Consider the following 15760-nt stretch of genomic DNA (forward strand, 5'->3'; position numbering starts at 1 on the left):
TGCTTTTAAATCCAGATTGGCATTATCATGTTCATAAACATCTTCATAAATTCAAATTTGTCTCTGCTTCCTGTGACCAAATTCTCTCTGGCTCTTCCTGGAAGTCCTTTAGACTTCAACAGCAGGAGCCAGGGAATCATGGGCAACTCCCTAGAAAGAAGTCCCATTCTTGACAGGATACGTTGGGTTTCTACCATGTGGGAATCCCTGGCCCATAGCATTATGCTTTGCTCTCACAGTACTCTGGGAAAATTAGGTTTGAGTGGGTATTAGAATCACCCTGAAGGAGGGACTTCCCCGGAAGTCCAGGGAAGTTTGGTTAAGACTCACACTTCCAAGGCAGAGGTAGCAGGTTCAATCACTGGCTGAGGAACCTGCATGCGATGTGTGCGTGCTCAAGCGCTTCAGTCGTGGCTGACTCTTTGTGGCCCCATGGACTGCAGCCCGCCAGGCTCTTCCGTCCGTGAGATTCTCCAGCCAAGACTACTGGAGTGGGTTACCCTGCCTTCCTCCAGGGAATCTTCCCAACCCAGGGATTAAACCTGCATCTCCTGCATTGCAGGCGGCTGAGCCACCGGAAAAGCCCTTCGTGCCATGAGGTGTGGCCAAAAAAAAAAAAAAGTCACCCTGAAGAAGAAGAGAGTGTGCAGAAGGGCAGTTTCATCCCTTTGGCGTGGGGACCTGTAGTCTCTGTTCGGCCTGTTGGCCTGCTTCCTCTGAGTCACTGCTCTGCACCAGCCAGGCTGGAGGCCCCAGGTCTTGGCTGGACCTGCCATACCCTCAGAACAGGTGGGCAGAGCAGGCTGCATCCTCCTATCCACCCTTCCAGGTTACAGGATGAGCTCCTACGAATTGTGCTTCCAGGAATTTGGCTAAGAGACTTAACTCTTAGCCAAACCTTATCCCCTAACAGTTCTCCTCTCTATCAGCAACCTGCTTACTCCCAGGATAGGCAAAGGGGGATGTTGAGGGGAGCAAGATAGCACCCAGTGAGAAGACCCAAAGCACAGGAGCGATGGGCATCTCCATGGCAACAGCTACCGTAGGGACAGGAGGCACCAGCGGTGCCCAGCACTGCCCTTGGAGAGCAAGGGAGGAAGGCAAGATTCTGAGTGCACTGAGAGAGGCTCTGCACCTGGGGTCTTGGAGCAGAATTAGGAGGTGGGAGAGGCTAGGGCCAGGAGGGCCCTTTGCAGCTGACCCATTTGGAAAAGCAGGGCTGGAGGGTTGCTGGAGCAGCTTTGCAACAGGCTCTTCACTTAGGTGCCCGTTTTGGACAGCCCTCACTCGTGTGTGCCCCCACCTCCGAGCATCCTTGGTCCGGGGGCTCCTAGCTTGCTGTGAGACCATCTGATAGGAAGCCTCCTCTATTGTGGCACCAAGAGGCCTGCCAGGCCCCTGTGAGAACAGTGAGGAAGTGCCCGGCTCTCCCAGCTGTGCCTTCTGCTCCCTAGAGCCTCCTAACCTGTCTCTCTCCTTCTCCCTGCAGTCTCACCCCCTATACCTGTGCAACGCCAGTGATGACGACAATCTGGAGCCTGGGTTCATCAGCATCGTCAAGCTGGAGAGTCCCCAACGGGCCCCCCGCCCCTGCCTGTCACTGGCCAGCAAGGTAGAGTCACCCTTGACTCCCACACACTCTTCACCCAGCTCTGGGCTGTGAGAGGTCCTGTGCTTGTTGTCTACTCTTTTCTCGAGAGTGATACGCTCAGTTGAGGTTTTTATAGCCCATGACGGGTCTAAGAGACGTGGAAATGCAGCCCCCTGTCCTTTCCCCACCAACCATGTAGCAGCAGAACCTCCTGGAGTCACCTAGGGCTTGGACCCTATCCTGCCTCCTCCCTGGCGTGTGGACGTTCCGACACCCTGCCCCCTGCCCAGCATCAGTGCCAAGAAGGGGTCAGCCAGAGGGCTTTTCCATCTTTCAGATATACTCACTGAGCACCATGCAAAGAGAGCAGAAACAGAAGCCAGCGCCCCTTAAAATACTGTTCCTCTGAGATTGCAGAGTGGTGGGATGCACTTCCACGGGGCGCCCCTGGCTGGAGCTGGCAGCCGCTGCCACCTGTCCACTGTCATGGGCTCTCTGGCTGGCATGCTACCCACCGGCCTGCCACCTCATGGACCCGCACACATCTGCGGTCACGACCCCTGCTTTCACATCAGTGACTGTTTTCTTTGTGCTGATATGAGGGTGGGACCCAGCATAGATACTTCTTGCATATTAATTCTCATTTACGTTCCACAACAATCAGGAAAACTAGACATTGTTATCCTCTATTTGACGTAGAAGACAAGTGAGGGTCAGAAAACTTGAGTAACTTGCCAGAGGACGTAGTGAGCAAGGGGCGGAGCTGAGATTTGAACCGAGCCTCATCCAGTTCTCAGCCCCGAGTTTTTAATCCCTGGCACAGGGATTATTGCCTCCTGTTCTGGATGGGAAAACGGAAGCTCTGTGGCACGATTCTCATGCTGACACAAGCCAGAGTGTAGCTAGGTTGTGGGCGGCTCGGTCAGGCAGACTTTGGGGCGGGGGTCCTACTCCCAGAGTGGAGGTGAGAGAGGAGGGTGACAGCCCCACCCTGTGGGCCTTCTCCTTGTGCTCAAGCCCAGGCCCTCCCAGGGGGGTTCGTGGTCCTCCTGAGGGCTGTTTCCTGGGCCAGGAGTCTCAAGGGAAGAGCCTGGGTTCTTTGCTGATTCCCCAGGGGAATCAGTGGGCAGAGTGTGGTGCCCACGGATGGGTGAAGATATTCTCTGGTTATGCTGATGCCGAAGGGGCTCCCAGGGAGGGGGAGATGGGGGTCAGGGCCCACCAGAGGCACTGGAGAGTGTGGTGTGTCTGCAGGATGGTGCGGGGCCTTGCTGGCAGCAGCATTTTGTTAGGCTGAAGCTGCCCTGCTTCTGGCTATTTCATTTCCATCACTTGACAAAGTATGCCAAATATCACTCATTGTTCATTTGGTAAATGACTGCCTGCTGTCAGGTAGGGGAATGTGAGCAGGGGGTCGGGGGATGGACGGATGGGGAGGACGGGTTCTGAGACGCCCTGCTGTCCCTTTGAAGCAGAGAGTGACTTCACATGCACGTGGACACTCAGCAATCCGTCAGGATGCGCCCACGTAGGACAGGGGGCTTCCTGTCGCCCTTAGAGGACTAAGTTTCTGTAGGAGACATGAGCCATGTGCAGAGACGCTGGGTCATGAGGGACATCAGTTAGTGCTCTCTGAAGTACTTAAGTAACCTGGTTGGGCCTTTGTTTCCACTCCCATAAAATGGGACTTTGATTTCCTACCCCGGTGACCAAGGTGAGGTTGAAAATAGTGTCTGTCAAGTGCCAAGTAGTGCCTAAGCTAAATCAAATGCAAAACCAACAGCTCAGGAGAAGCACCTTGACCTCCCAATATTTTAAACATCACACAGGCTTAACTGAACTCTTCAGTGTGGTTTTTTTTTTTTTTTGCTTTTGGTTGGAATTCTATCAGTTCCATATGTTAATACAAGTTTTCTCATAGGAAAATGAATTGTGCCTAAGAAATGCAGTGTGCGACCCCATAGACGGCAGCCCACCAGGCTCCGCCGTCCCTGGGATTCTCCAGGCAAGAACACTGGAGTGGGTTGCCATTTCCTTCTCCAATGCATGAAAGTGAAAAGTGAAAGTGAAGTCACTTAGTCGTCCGACTCTTAGCGACCCCATGGACTGCGCCCACCAGGCTCCTCCGTCCATGGGATTTTCCAGGCAAGAGTACTGGAGTGGGGTGCCATCGCCTTCTCCGTAGCTTGGTTAAACATATTTAAAACTAGGGTCATGGGAGGAATAGGGGAAAGGTGGCTCTTTGGTGAGGAAATTTGAAAACCACTGACCTCCATCAGCTCTGCGTTGGTGTATCAGTTAGTGTCGGGGGTGCCGTCACGATCCCGAGAACTGGGGCTCGGGAGCCAGGCAGCTCTGTGCCTGGAGCCCGGTGTCTCCACTGCCCTCAGTGTGACTTGAACATTTCAGCTCTTGGAGCCTCCGTTTCCCCGTCTGTAAAAGGGGAATAATGATGGGGCTGACGTCATGTAGTAGTTAGGAGGGGTGGAAGAGACAGTGCAGATGGAAGCTCTTGCCCTGTGCCTAGCACACAGCGATCACCCAACAAATGATTGCAGCGGTCACTGTGGCCCTGGTCATCGGCGTCTTTCTCCTGTGCTGGTTATCAAGGTTGGTCTTTCTCTCTCACTGTCCTCGCTCTGTCTCTGAAACCCTCACTGTAGTTCTTCTGGACTTTCATTCTTGTCAGCACCACCACCTTCCTCCTCCTGCCCAGTCACCAAGATTGGTTTCTTCTTATTTAGTATTTTTTTGGCCATGCCTCACGGCATGTGTGATCTTAGTTCCCCAGCCAGGGATCAATTTGGAGCCCCCTGCGCTGGAAGTGTGGGGTCTTCACTACTGGACCACCGGGGAAGTCCCCGTCTCTGTTTCTCTGTTAGCACCCTTGTGATTCCCCAGGCCCTTACCACCCTGTGCCTGGACCGGAACAGTGGCTTTTGGCCTGGTGGAAGGAGCTGGCTCTAGAGACAAAAAGATGGATATAAGCCCCGCTTCTTTTACGATAGAGACCACCCCCTGGTAACCAGGTACTCAGAAGGCTGAAATCCTCGGTGGGAATTCTGCTTCCACTGCTTATCAGCTGTGTGACCCTGGACAAGTTGTTCAGTCTCTCTGAGCCTCAGTTTCGTCAATTTAGAAGTGGGGCTGGTGACTGTCTTATAGAGTTGTTGTGATGAGCAAATGAAATCACGCACGCAAAGCACATGATAATAGCTAATACGATAATAACACTTACAGAACACTTACTCTGTGCCAGGCACTTATTATAAGGCTTTACATGGATTAAATTATATAGCCCTCAAAACAACCCTATGAAGTAGGTTCAATTATTGGAAAACTATGGCACAGAGCAGTTAAATGACTTGCCCAAAGTTTCACAGCTAATAACTGATAGCAGATTCAGTCTGGGCAGAGTGGATCTCAATAAAGGTGTTATCCCTTCTACTTCCTCCTACTCTCACTTTCAAGCCGAGATGAAGCCCACCTCTTCTACTGAATCTGTCCTGGCTGACTCAGCCCAGCTAGGCCACTGAGAGCAGAAGCCCTCACCTCCAGGCATGCTCCCAGGGTCTCTGGCCATGCTTTCACACCAGACTTCATGAAAGGGCCTTGTCCAGGGCTGGGGTGGGAGCGGGGAAGCCAAGGGTCCTTCTTACCCCCAGTCCCACCCTCAACCTCAACTCACTTTTATCTCTTTTGTGTTGAAGATTTGTCAATGTGTGCGTGCATGCGCGTGTGTGTGTGTGTGTGTGTGTGTGTGTGTGTGTGTGGTGGTGGGGAAGATGGAGCAAAGGGCTTTCTGCAGTGAAAAAAGGTTTGGAAATGACTGGTCTGTTTCATTTATTTGTACTCTAGAATGTTATCAGCATTATAATTTTACATATATGCCTTGTCTCCACAGCTAGATTATGAGTTGTTCTGGAGGGCTTGGCCTTCCCCGGCTTGGTGTCCTGGGCACAGTGGGTGCTCAGTCAGTGATGAGGGGGAGATCCACAGTGATGTGTCTGGAGAGGAAGATCTAAGGTGCGGGGCAGTGCAGAGCGTAGACGTGCCCGAGTCCTGGGACACACTGGCCTCCCTGCTCTAGGCAGTGGGCAGCCTGCTTACTGCTCTTAGAAGGCCGGCTGCCTCTGCAGCTCCCAGAGAGGCCTCTGGGATGTCTTTCTAAAGCTTATCTATCTTGAGGGCCTGCCCATCCTCTCTCTTCCAGGTTCTCGTCTCTGAAGAAGTGCTTCTCTTCCTCCCTCCCTCTTGCTCGGGTGCAGCAGGGCAGCATGGGTAGTCCCCCGAGGGGACAGCCATCTGGCCCTATATGTTGCTTTTTGATTCCTAGAATTCTGGACATGGACACCCACTGCCTGAAAGTCCTGTTTGTTTTCCCTGTTGGCCAACCCTCTCTCTTTGATCACTTTTACAACTTTGTAATTATGGGCTGTATTCGGCTGGGGTGTTTGAACATCAGGGTAATTACTTTCCACTGTTCCTACCCCAACCCTTCAAAGAGAGAGGGGTGGGGAAGTCAGAACATCTCTAGAGGAAGAAGTCTGTGCCCTTCCCTCCTGCTCTTCCCGGCTGGGCTGGGTTCAAGGTCTCACCCTGGGGATGAGAAGCAGAAGGCCTTGGTGGCACTGAGGATCCAGGAGTCTCAGTTCTGTGACTGCTGGGGTGACCCCCACCCCACCTCTTGGCCAGTTTATGGACTAGGAGATTAGCAGGAGTCCTTCTCCTATTCCCCTGGGGTAGCTCCCATGCTGTGGTTTGGAGGCCTCTGAAGATTGGACAACTTTTTTAATTTGGTTGGCCACCTTCACAGCACGTGGGATCTTAGTCCCTTAACCAGGGATGGAATCCACGCCCCTTGCATTAAAAGAGCAGAGTCTTAACCACTGGACCACAAGGGAAGTCCCTGGACCACTTTTATTTTTTTCCCTGGGGTCACCTAGATGGCCTAGGGGGTCTCCTAGGGGAGACTTCCAGCGCAAAAGCAGGCTAGAGGAGGATGAAAGCTGTGAGCTCTCCGCCTCTTCAGCAGTTCGCACAGGGACAGCCTGGCGAGCCTGGGCCTGGGCGCTGGTGGAGGGCCCGGCCCAGCTCCGCAGGGAAGGAGGAAGGGAAGGGGGAAGTTGTCCTCCAGACCGAAAAAGCCCCGCTTGAGTGTCTCCACCAGCCTCCCGGGGCGTCCCTGCCTGTTCTGAGGGGCCCCTACGGCTGCCCGGGGAGTGGGGAGCAGGGAGCAGCAGCCGTGCCCCCGGCCGGCCCTGCGGGAGACCTGTTCGGAGACCTGCCCCGACAGGCTCTCCCGGGAAGGGAAGCCGAGATCAAAGCGCTGGGGGTGTGAGCGAGTGAGTAAGCCCGGCGCGGGCTCCTCTTCCTGCCTCCACCATGTGTGGAGCGGTTAACTCCTTCAGCGCCTGCAGGAAGGCTCCGGCCCCGAGGCCCCAGCCCCAGGCCCTCAGCAGGCCCGGGCCCTGAGGCCCCAGGCCTGCGGCCTGGAGGGCGTGTGCGCCCGAGGGAGGCCGCGGAGCGCTCTGTCTGCCGGTCCTCTGCCCGCGCGCCCCCACCGCAGCCTCAGCTCTCAGCTCTCGCGTCTTCCTGCACCCCCAGAGCCCCTCGACTCCCGCTTCTGGTTCTCTCTCTGGCTTCTGGTTCTCTCTCTGGCTCTGCCGTCTGCTCGCCCGCTTGGCTCGACTCTGGGAGCTTGGCGAGCGCGCGTGTGGCGTCCTTGTGGGAACAGCCCCTTGGGTGCCTCCCCAGCCCAGGCTCTGTCGCCCCCCTCAGGGAGGGGTGAAGGGCAGAAAGCACCGGCCGGGGGCCTCAGTAAGGCCCTGAACTGGAGCCGAGGGGTAGTTGGCCAACTGGACAGCGGCGGGGAGACAGAGATGGGCTGAGCCCGGGACTGTCCTTGACGCCGGGGGAGAGGAGCGCCCCGGGCTCCTGGATCGGCCTGCGGAGGCGAGGGGATGCCCTGCACCCTCCTCTTCTCGGGCAAGGCTGGACCCTGGAAAGCCCAGTTCTGTTCGGAAGGAGCTCTCCGCCTTTCTGAACAGGGGACCGGTCACCCCCAACGCCCCGGGTTGGGGGACTGCGATCACTCCCTGCTCTCGGTTCTCACCCTTCTTAGCGAAGGCAGACTAGAGGTACCTCCATGGCAGGGCCATCTTACTTGTCCCCAGGCCTGGAGCCTAGTCCACCCCCTAGCACCTACTGAATCCTGTTAAGGGTTTGCTCCCTTACAAAAGGAAGGACTGAATGTGATCCTTGAAGGCAATGGCCCTGGGTGAGCTCAGGGCAGGGAAGGGAGACCCTAACCACACTGACCCCTTGCATGTGTTAGAGGTGTGAGCGTGCAGAGGTGTGGGGTGCGCCTTAGGCAGGGGTGGATGTGTGAGGGGGTGAGGCTGGGGTGTGGACGGGCTGTGTCTGACCCTCGCCAGACCTCTGCTGTGTGTCTCTGCAGGCCCGGATGGCGGGGGAGCGGGGCGCCAGCGCCGTCCTCTTTGACATCACGGAGGATCGCGCTGCTGCTGAGCAGGTACCCTGGATGAGGGGTGCTTGAGGAGGGGGCTGGAGGGAGGAAGAGAGAGGTGCTGCAGGAGCAGAAGTCAGGACACAGCTGCCCTTGTGGGCACTTCCTCTCCTGCAGCTGCAGCAGCCTCTGGGGCTGACGTGGCCTGTGGTGTTGATCTGGGGTCACGATGCCGAGAAGCTGATGGAGTTTGTGTACAAGAACCGAAAGGCCCACGTGAGGATTGAGCTGAAGGAGCCCCCGACCTGGGTAAGCGGGCCAGGTCTCCAGCCCTGGCCCCAGCACCTGCAATCACTACCCCCTTTCCCTGTGCGACTGTCTCCGAAAGCCCTCAGACTCCTGGAGCGCAAGAGACCTTAGAAGCCCCCCAGGCCAACTCTATCCCCTTTCTTCCCCACTCTGGGCTGCATCTTCAGGATGAACAGATTGGGCCGGCTGAGTTCTGAAGTGGTTTTTCAGCATCTTGGTTTCTTGGAACACAGTAGCAGAGCCAGAATGAACCCCTGGGCCCCCTGACGCCTGGCTGGTATTTCTCCACCCACTGGGAAGTTCCCACCTTGCAGAGGGGTTGCTGTCCCCTTTTCCCCAAGCACACAGACCTTGAGATCGTACCTCTCACAATTGGCATCTGGAGGACCCTCCCCAGTGAGTGTCTGTGGGCAGAAAGGGACCACCTAACCCCACCTGTGACCTTACCCCCTCTTGGAGACTCAAGGGGCCCCCCTGTTCTCTGTGTGTCTCCTGTGTTTCTCCCGAGTTGGCCTCTCTCCTTCTACAGGTGTGACCCTTTCTCTCTCTGCTCACTCCCCCAGCCAGATTACGATGTATGGATCCTCCTGACGGTGGTGGGCATCATCTTTGTGGTCATCCTGGCCTTGGTGCTGCGTATCCGGTGCCGCCCTCGCCACAGCAGGCCGGTGAGCAGGGTGGGCTTCCTGGTGGAGGTGGGCAAGCGCATGTGTGGGGGAGGGTGGGGAGCAGGAAGGGAAAAAGTAAGGAAAGAAGGTGCCCTTGTGCCCATGAAACAGTTTACATCAACCCCCCTTCTGTCCCCTCCCCCACTCCCTGCTTGCAAATGACTTCGTTAATTTCCAGCAGCCTCTCCGCACAGGTGTCCTCATTTGTTCATTCATTCAACAAAACATTCAACAAATAGAGAGCTCCTGTTATGTGTCAGGCACGTTCCAGGTGTTGGGGCTCCTGCAGTGAGCAAAAGACAAAAGCTCTCTCCCCTCAGGGAGCTTTCATTCTAGTGGAAATAGACAACAAAATAAGTAAAATATAGAATACCTTAGATGGTGGTAAGTCCAGGGAGAAAAATAAAAAAGGGGAAGGAATGCAAAGGGAGCAGCATTAGTTTTTAAAAGCAAGGCCAAGGAAGGCCTCATTGAGAGGATGACTTTACAGGAAAGACCCTCAGTGGGTGAGGGGGTGATGCGTGCAGATGCCTGGAGAGAAAGTGATTGAGGTGAGAAATCAGGACACTGCAAGCCCTTGAGACAGAAGTGTACCTGGTATGTCTGAGGATCAGCACGAAGGCATGCGGTGGAATACAGTGGGTAAGAGGGCAGGGCAGGAGGTGAGGACAGAGTTCATGGGGGCCCAGTGGTATTGGACTGTCTAGGCTGTTGTCATGAGTTTTTTTTTTTTTCCACTCTGGATGAAATGGGAACCATGGGATGGTTTTGAGCAGAACTAGAGCCATGATCTGACTTAACTTTTAACACGATCACTCATGCCACTGAGGTGAGACCAGATTACAGGGCAGCAAGGCTGGAGACAGAGCAACCAGCACAGAGGCTATTACCAGATTCCAGGTGACAGTAATCGTAGCTTGGCTCAGGGAGGAGTCAAAGTGATGAGAATTAGATTCTCCCTATACTTTGAAGGCAAAGCCAACAGGTTTTCTTTTTCTTTCTTTCTTTGAAATAAGAGAGTTAGTAGTACTACTTTAGTAAACTAAAAAGGAAAATGCAAAACCTATAACTTTGGAAGAAAAGTTATGACCAACCTAGATAGCATATTCAAAAGCAGAGACATTACTTTGCCAATAAAGGTCCATCTAGTCAAGGCTATGGTTTTTCCAGTGGTCATGTATGGATGTGAGAGTTGGACTGTGAAGAAAGCTGAGTGCCGAAGAATTGATGCTTTTGAACTGTGGTGTTGGAGAAGACTCTTGAGAGTCCCTTGGACTGCAAGGAGATCCAACCAGTCCATCCTAAAGGAGATCAGTCCTGGGTGTTCATTGGAAGGACTGGTGCTGAAGCTGAAACAGCAATACTTTGGCTACCTCATGCAAAGAGTTGACTCATTGGAAAAGACCCTGATGCTGGGAAGGATTGGGGGCAGGAGGAGAAGGGGACGATAGAGGATGAGATGGCTGGATGGCATCACCAACTCGAAGGACATGAGTTTGGGTGAACTCTGGGAGTTGATGGACAGGGAGGCCTGGCGTGCTGCGATTCATGGGGTCGCAAAGAGTTGGACACGACTGAGCAACTGAACTGAACTGATAACCCATTCAAGAATCGGAGATTCTTACTGTAGTTAATGAATCTATTTGATAAAAAGATTAACTGAGTGTATTTGGTGCCAGGATTAGGAAGACTCCATCCACCCTAATGGATCATAACATTGTACAACACAGCCTTCCCTTCTATAGATTTCCATAAAACGGGTCCACCACACCCACAGTTACTCCCTTGGTGTTCAAAAACACAAGATCCCAAGTGCCCATCAGATGGCAGCATTCCAGCCAATCCAGATCCCCCTTAGCATTCCTTAACAAGTGATCAAAACCATCACAGTCTTACCACCAGCTATTACCCATGCCCAAAGCATCCTTACTCCACGGTATGAATGGATCTTCCTCCATAGGGATTTTCTTCCACTCTAACAGTAAAGTTCTAAATGGGCAAAATATTATTAGGAGAAACAGTTAACTCCTGGAACCATCACTTCTATAGAACCTCAGGGCCAACAGGTCTTCTAATGGATTGATCATGGAGGAATCAGTTGAGAATAGTTAAGAATGACACCGTTATTTTTGGCCTGAGCGGTTAAAAGAACAATTGCCATTTACTGAGGGGAGGAGGACTGGGGAAGGACAAGTGTGTGGTTGAGGTGATTCATGGCATTAGGGTGTGGGGCTTGTGAAGTTGGACGTGCCTATTAGATATTCAAGATGCCATGTCAAGGCGGGGCAGTTGGGAGAAAAGTTCCTCTCCTGGGTCATCAAGGGAAGGAAAGGTAATAGTACGCATGGGGGAATGGGATGAAATGCTTACAGGGCCGTGGAAGGACTCCGAGAGTACAAACTCCCTGGGTGGTCCAGTGGTCGTGTGATCTAACTGCGTGACAGGGACCTGAGCACAGGCCAGGGTGCAGGGGGAGGAGCCCTGGTCCCATTCTGGCCCACCGTTCTCCCCAGGACCCCCTTCAGCAGCGAACAGCCTGGGCCATCAGCCAGCTGGCCACCAGGAGTTACCGGGCCGGCTGCCGGGGCGCCCGGAAGGAGTGGCCAGACTCCAGGAGCAGCTGCAGCTCCGCCCCGGTGTGCGCCATCTGCCTGGAGGAGTTCTCCGAGGGCCAGGTGAGGCCAGGCTGGAGAGGGAGGTGGGTGAGGCTAGTGTGGGCATCCGGTCTGCATCTGTGTCCTGTGTATCCTGCATGGACAACCCTGAGGTTTGGTCATTTTCCTGGTTTTCCAGGGAAAGAGAACTTCTGTTTGTTGAGTGTGTACCACATGCCAAGCTCTGCAGTGAGTGCTCTAGAGGCATCTGTCACCCTCTTGACAGTGAGGGGTCGGGGTGGATTAGTTTTTTAGCCTCATTTTACAGCAGAAAACTGTTCAGAAACTTGCCCAAGGTCATATGCAGTGGCAAAAGTCTAGATTCTCTTGATACCAAAGCCCATACTTTTTCTGTTGTGCTAGGAGGTCTTTGAAAGCAGGTGTTGGCAATAAAGGAGAGGCCAAGAACTTCTCTCGTGGTCCAGTGGTTAAGAAACCTCCTGCCAATGCAGGGGACATGGGTTCAATCCCTAGTCTGGGAAGATTCCACATGCCACGGGTTCAACTAAGCCCACTCCACAGCTTCTAAAGCGTGTGTGCCCTAAGGGCCAGTGCTCTGCAACAAGAGAAGCCACTGCGAGAAGCCAGTGTACCGCAACAGGGGAGTAGCCCCTGCTCACCATGACTAGAGAAAGCCCGAAAGCAGCAACGAAGACCTGCTGCTGCTGCTAAGTCGCTTCAGTCCTGTCCGACTCTGTGCGACCCCATGGACTGCAGCCCACCAGGCTCCTCCATCCATGGGATTTTCCGGGCAACAGTACTGGAGTGGGGTGCCACTGCCTTCTCCGAACGAAGACCTAGTGCAGCCCAAATTAAACAAATGAATTTTTAAAAGGGGAGGGCTGAGGGAGTCAGGGATGCCCTGCTTCCTAGCCACTGCTGTAGCTGCCGTCAACTTTGGCTCTGACCCTTTGTTTTCTCCAGGAGCTCCGGGTCATTTCCTGCCTCCATGAGTTCCATCGTACCTGTGTGGACCCCTGGCTGCATCAGCATCGCACTTGCCCCCTCTGCATGTTCAACATCGTAGGTAGGAGGTGGGCCAAGGGCTCCCCTGTGTGCAGGCAGATGGGTAGAGAAGGGGCTTCCTTCTGGGCAAATGTTTTGCCTTGAAGTGGAGCAGAAGGCAGGACTGACTCAGACGTTCTCTAAGCTGTGCCCTTGGGACTTCCGTCGTGGTCCAGTAGTTAAAAATCTACCTTGTAATGCAGGGGATGTGGGTTTGATCCCTGGTCAGGGAACTAAGATCGTACACGCTTCAGGGCAACTAAGAAACATAAACCCAAGCACTGCAATGAAGATCCAGTGCAGCCAAAACAACAACAGCAGTTAATAAAATTTTTAAAAATAGAAGTTGTGCACTGGTTGAGGGTACCTCCCCTGAGCCGGGCAGACAGCTTTTCTGTGTATTTTCATGACAGCTTTGTTGATTCTAAATCAGGCCGGTGGGTATATTTACTACTCCACTTTTCTGGCAATAAAGTATCCTATTCTAACAAAACCAGGATATTATGACCATAGTCTAAAAGATGAAAGAGAAGTATCTGGAGGAAAGAGAGCCTTTTTATAATTCACCCAAAAGTGCAGTGTGGGCTCCGGTGGACCTGGGTGAAAGTCCCCAAAGGACCGTTGATGGGAGGAGCCGTGCTCAGCGGAACCCCCTAGGGGACAGCTGATGGGACGGGGCAAGGGCGTCCCGGGGTGCAGGCAGGTTAGGAGCATCCTGGGTGCTGCAGACTCTGACGGAGCTTGTGGGCGACTGCAGGCCGAAGATGTGCAATAGAGCCCCATTTTCCTGAATGCACCCTCCTTCGGCCGGTGGAGTCAAACACCTATGCTCTTGGTTCTTTCTTCCAGAGGGAGATTCGCTTTCACAGTCCCTGGGACCCTCTCGAGCTTACCAGGAACCGGGCCGGAGGCTACACCTCATTCGCCAGCACCCCGGCCACGCGCACTACCACTTGCCCGCCGCCTACCTGTTGGGCCCTTCCCGGAGCGCCGTGGCTCGGCCCACCCGGCCCGGCCCCTTCCTCCCGTCCCAGGAGCCAGGCGTGGGCGCGCGGCACCACCGCCAACCCAGAACCACACACCCCCGCGCTCCGGGCGAGCCCCAGCGCCTGGCGGTGGCCCCACGCCCATACGCGCCGGGCTGGGGCCTGAGCCACCTCCGCTGCACCTCCCAGCACCCTGCCACCTGCCCCGCGCCCCCTCGCCGGACCAGGCCCCACGACAGCAGCGGGTCCGGAGAGAGCTACCGCACAGAACGCAGCGGCTACCTGGCGGATGGGCCAGCCAGCGACTCCAGTTCGGGGCCCTGCCACGGCTCTTCGAGCGACTCGGTGGTTAACTGCACGGACGTCAGCCTGCAGGGCATCCACGGCAGCAGCTCCACCTTCCGCAGCTCCCTGAGCAGTGACTTCGACCCCCTGGTCTACTGCAGCCCCGAAGGGGAGCCCCCGGGGAAGGCGGCTCAGCCTAGCATGGCCTCCCGGCCCCGTTCTCTGGACTCAGTGGTGCCCGTGGGGGAAACGCAGGTTTCCAGCCACGTCCACTACCACCGCCACCGGCACCACCACTACAGAAGACGCTTCCGGTGGCACGGCAGGAAGGCTGATCCCGAAACTGCAGTCCCCCCATCCAGGCCTGCCGTTCCTCGGACACAGCTCCAGCCGGAGCCGCCTTCGCCCGATCTGCACGCGACCAGGTGCAGCCCAGCAGCCCTTTCAGGGCAGCCCCCCGCCCCGCAGCGGCCCCGGGCCCTCACGGAGCCAGCCCCCAGGCCACCCGACGCCTCCAGCTCCAGCCCCACAGCCAGCAGCCTCTTCCACTTGCAGAAATCCAGCCTTTCTGTCCGACACCCACAGAGGAGACGGCGAGGGGGACCCCTGGAGCCCACCCCAGCCTCTCGATCCCAGGACTTGACTACCCACCCAACTTGCCAGATTTTCCCCCATTATGGCCCAAGCCTGGCACACCCTTGGTCCCCAGAGGCCCACCCACTGTTCTTCGGCCATCCAGGCCTGGAGAGGAGGCTGCTACCAGAAGCCCCAGGCCCTACATACCCGAGTTCCCAGCCAGTGTGGTTGTGTCTGACTCCACGCCAGCCCCTCGGACCACACCCATCTGGGGAGGGGCCTTCCGCATGGAGTTCTGGCAACCCGGAGGGCAGGCCATGCCCTTATCCACACTGCCAGGTGCTACCAGCCCAGCCTGGTGAGTTCTCAGAGGAAGTGGGCCTGGTGGGGAGAAGAGACTGGAGCTGGATATGGAGTTATCCAAGGGGCTGATGGAAGCTGAGAAGGGCCCCACGGGGTGACATTTCAAATACTGGACAAATACTGGCGTAGGGTGGGATGCTGGCTTGAATGGTCTGGCTCTGCCAGCTGTTAATCCTTCAGTTGCCAGATTGTAGGGAGGTCTAGGTGAGGTCCGAGTGTGGCTGAGACATCAGAAAACACTTGGAGTGGTTTGCGGCAGCAACTCAAACACAAGTGTTTCTTTTTGTTTGTTTGTTTTAATAATTTATCTATTTTGGCTGTACTGGGACTCTGTTGCTGCATGTGGGCTCTCTCGACTTGCTGCAAGCAGGGGCTGCTCTTCATTGCCGTGCGGGCTGCTCTCATTGTGGAGCACCGACTTCGCTGCCCCCTGGCATGTGGGGTCTTCCCAGACCAGGGATCGAACCCGTGTTCTAAACCACTAGTCCACAAGGGAAATCCAAACACAAGTGTTTCAATATTTTAAAAATTGGTACAGCTATACCAATGCATACAGCTCAATATTAGTTGTAAATACAAAGGAAGCCAAGAAGAGTATGGACAGATAGTTACTGAAAAACATAATTCCAGGCTATATGAGATCTTATAGGAGATATAACTAGAGATAACCATATTTCTGGGCTTCCCTGGTGGCTCAGATGGTAAAGAATCTGCCTGCATTGTGGGAGACCTGGATACGATTCCTGGGTTGAGAAGATCCCTTGGAGACGGGAAGGGCAACCCACTCCAGTACTCTTGCCTGGAGAATTCCATAGACAGAGGAGGCTGGTGGACTACAGTCCATGGGGTTGCAA

General features: G+C 54.9%; 1 protein-coding gene across 1 annotated transcript in view; it reads left to right on the forward strand.

Annotated features, from left to right (window-relative positions):
- Positions 1-15760, forward strand: part of RNF43 (ring finger protein 43) — a 66668-nt gene that overhangs the window by 47706 nt on the left and 3202 nt on the right. The window contains exons 3-9 of the mRNA XM_005900646.3: positions 1490-1612; positions 8052-8126; positions 8238-8369; positions 8933-9037; positions 11551-11712; positions 12616-12718; positions 13546-14901. Coding sequence (XP_005900708.2) covers positions 1490-1612; positions 8052-8126; positions 8238-8369; positions 8933-9037; positions 11551-11712; positions 12616-12718; positions 13546-14901 — 2056 coding nt within the window. The remainder of the gene's footprint in view (positions 1-1489; positions 1613-8051; positions 8127-8237; positions 8370-8932; positions 9038-11550; positions 11713-12615; positions 12719-13545; positions 14902-15760) is intronic.

Source organism: Bos mutus, chromosome 19 (genome assembly GCF_027580195.1).
Source record: "Bos mutus isolate GX-2022 chromosome 19, NWIPB_WYAK_1.1, whole genome shotgun sequence".
Lineage (NCBI taxonomy): Eukaryota > Metazoa > Chordata > Mammalia > Artiodactyla > Bovidae > Bos > Bos mutus.